This window comes from Rhincodon typus, chromosome 1 (genome assembly GCF_021869965.1).
Source record: "Rhincodon typus isolate 14 chromosome 1, sRhiTyp1.1, whole genome shotgun sequence".
Lineage (NCBI taxonomy): Eukaryota > Metazoa > Chordata > Chondrichthyes > Orectolobiformes > Rhincodontidae > Rhincodon > Rhincodon typus.
Window position 1 is genome coordinate 58664972 of NC_063332.1, and position 3122 is coordinate 58668093.

The 3122-nt window shown below is 40.3% G+C and overlaps 1 protein-coding gene across 1 annotated transcript in view; it reads left to right on the plus strand.

Annotated features, from left to right (window-relative positions):
- LOC109933495 (sodium channel protein 60E-like) overlaps positions 1-3122 on the plus strand; it is a 136787-nt gene continuing 133665 nt past the window's right edge. Inside the window, exon 1 of the mRNA XM_048596309.1 lies at positions 1-59. Coding sequence (XP_048452266.1) covers positions 1-59 — 59 coding nt within the window. The remainder of the gene's footprint in view (positions 60-3122) is intronic.

Sequence of the window (3122 nt, forward strand, 5' to 3'; positions counted from 1 at the left end):
ATGTTTGATATTGAAGAAGGAAGCTGTAGATTTCAGGAGGATATCAACGGACTGGTGAAGTGAGCAGAAAATTGGCTAACAGAGTTCGGTATAGAGAAGTATGATGTTATATATTTGGGAAATGAAAATGCAGCAAGGCACTATAGGATAAATGTTATGAGATTGAGAAATGTAGAGGTACAGACAGACATTGAAGTGCATGCCCATAGATTCCTGAATGTGATATCCAGTTGAAAATGTAGATAAGAAGGCACACAAGATACTTCTTTAGTATTAGCCAAGACTTAGAATGTAAGAGCAGGGAGGTTATGGTAGAACTGTATAACTAGGCCACAGCTAGTGTGCGGCATACAGGCCTAACTGCCGTACTACAGAAAGGGTGTGATCACATAGAGGTTACTGGGGAGATTTATGAGAGATTGGCAACTAGAGGCTGGGTAGAGGATGGTGCTGTGATTCTGGAGCACACTGTCCAGGACAGAACAGGCAGAAACTCACATTACACTTAAAAAGCACTTAGATATGCATCTAATACGCCATAACTTTCAACATTACAGACCAAGTGCTAAATAGTGGAACTAAGCTGGATAACTCCAGTCCTGAGGACAGTGCTTGACTTCCTTTATCAGTGGTCAATCTGTAAAGAACCTACACTCTTGGTGTGGTATCAAACCACATGTTAAAAGACCTGACACCTATTATGAATGTTACTTGCCACTTATTGTTCCATGTCTAAATGTTTCTTAGGTCTTGCTGCATGCAGGTACACACTGCTTCATTGTCCAAAATCCCTCATTGTGGGCTAATACAGAAGGTGAACTCATATGGGATTCACAGTGAACTGATAAAGTGCATAGAGTTCTAGCTTGGTCTGTTTAGAAGGATAAACACATTGGCTACAAGATCAGGTCAGAGGTTAGGAATACTGCAGTGAGTAACTCATCTCCTGACTCTCCAAAGCCTGTTCACCAGCTACAAGGCACAAGTCAGGAGTGTGATGGAATACTCCCCACTTGCCTGAATGAATGCAGCCCCAACAACACTCAAGAAGCTTGACACCATCCAGGAAAAAGCAGCCCGCTTGATTGGCACTACATTGGCATTCACTCTCTCCACCACCGACACTCAGTAACAGCAGTGTGTACTATCTACAAGATGCACTGCAGAAGTTCACCAAAGATCCTCAGACAGCACCTTCCAAATCCACAAACACTTCCATCTAGAAGGACAAGGGCAGCAGATATATGGGAACACCACCACCTTCAAGTTTCTCTCCAAGCTACTCACCATCCTGACTTGGAAATATATTGCCGTTCTGTCCCTGTCGCTGGGTCAAAATCCTGGCATTCCCTCCCTAATGGCATTGTGGGTTAATCCATAGCAGGTGAACTCCAGCAGTTCAAGAAGGCAGCTCACCACCACCTTCTTAAGGGCAACTGGAGATGGGCAATAAATGCTGGCCAGTCAGCCATGACTAAACCCACAAATGAATTTAAAAAAGGCTTTAGAGAGGGTACAGAAAAGGTTTAATAGGATGTTACCTGGTTTAGAGGGCATTAGCTATGAAGAGAATTGGAAAAACTTGGTTTGTTTTCATCTGATTTTCGGAGGCTAAGGAGCAACTTGATAGAGGTTATAAAATTATGCGAGGCATGGGTAGAATGGATAGTCAAAGTCTTTTTCACAGGGTAGAAATGTCAATTACTAGGGAGCATAAGTTTAAGATAAAAGAAGGTAATTTTAAAGAAGATGTAAGAGGCAAATTTTTGCACAAAGGGTGATAAGTACCTGGAATGTGCTACCAGAGTAGATGGTAGAAGCCGATACAATAGCAATGTATAAGAAGCATCTTGACAGATACATGAGGGAATGGAGGGATACAGACTGCGTAGAGATGAAAGATTTTAGTTTTAAAAGACATCATGTATTGGTGTAAGCTTGGTGGGCTGAAGGGCCTGTACCCATGTTATGCTGTTCTTTGTTCTAAATTGTGAATGGAACTAACCCTGTAATGGACTAATTGGATAGGCCTACCTGTGTGTTGTTTTATGCTGTATGAGCGTATAATGTAGACCTAGTGCAGTGCTGAGGGATGAATTTATTGTTGGAGATGCCATCTATTTGACATAGCTGCACTGAACTCTTTTAATTTGTCAAAAAAAGTTGAACTGGTGTACCAATATATGAATATGAATGATACGAATTTGAATTCCTGTCAGCCAGATAGAGGTCTTGCAGGTGTTTTCCAGCTGGAGCAAAAATATCATCTATTAGCACTTATTTGATACATGATTAAATCAATAGACAAAAATATGACATCAAAGCAAAACTCTGTATTACCACTTTACAGGAGATGCCCCACAAACTTTACATGTCTCCCTGGCATAGGATTCAATCCAAACAATGGATACACAAATTTTGACAATATTGGTTGGGCATTAATCACAGCCTTTCAACTCATCACACTTGACTACTGGGAAAATACATATAACTTGGTATGTATTCGAATGTGAATCTACTACCATTTATTTAAAGTATATCTGTTCTATGTATTTTTGATTTCAGTTGTGTTTAGTCAGTTGCAATAAGCCCTATATATCTTCTCTTAGTGCCTCTTGCTGTACTGTTATTGTTTGCTTCACAACTCCTGAATAGGAGGGATATATTTAGCAATTGAAATATAAGTAACTAAATTCAATAATAACTGAGTTTGATTTATTGTTTCCTCTTCAAGAAAGTTTAAATATGCAAAACAGGTTTCTTTATAGGACAAAAATTAGTAGAGTGTGTGCTAAGCAGAGTTTGCCCTTTTGCACTTGGCATTTTAGCCAAAGACGACCCTAAAGTTACGTTTTTATTTACTTTTGTGGACCTTATGAATTGTTCACAAATCACCTGGGCCATTGCTGCCCTGAACTTCTCCCTTCTTTTAAACTCCTTTTGCACCAATCTCCAAAGTGTCTTTATCGGGTCCAGGCTAGCTTAAGGCCTCTCAACATTGTGACCACTTGAACAGCTATCCCACAGGCATTTGATAATCCCGTCTAGCTTTTCATATCAACCACGCACCTATTTTACTAGGGATAACAAGGTGTAGAGCTGGATGAACACAGCAGGCCAAG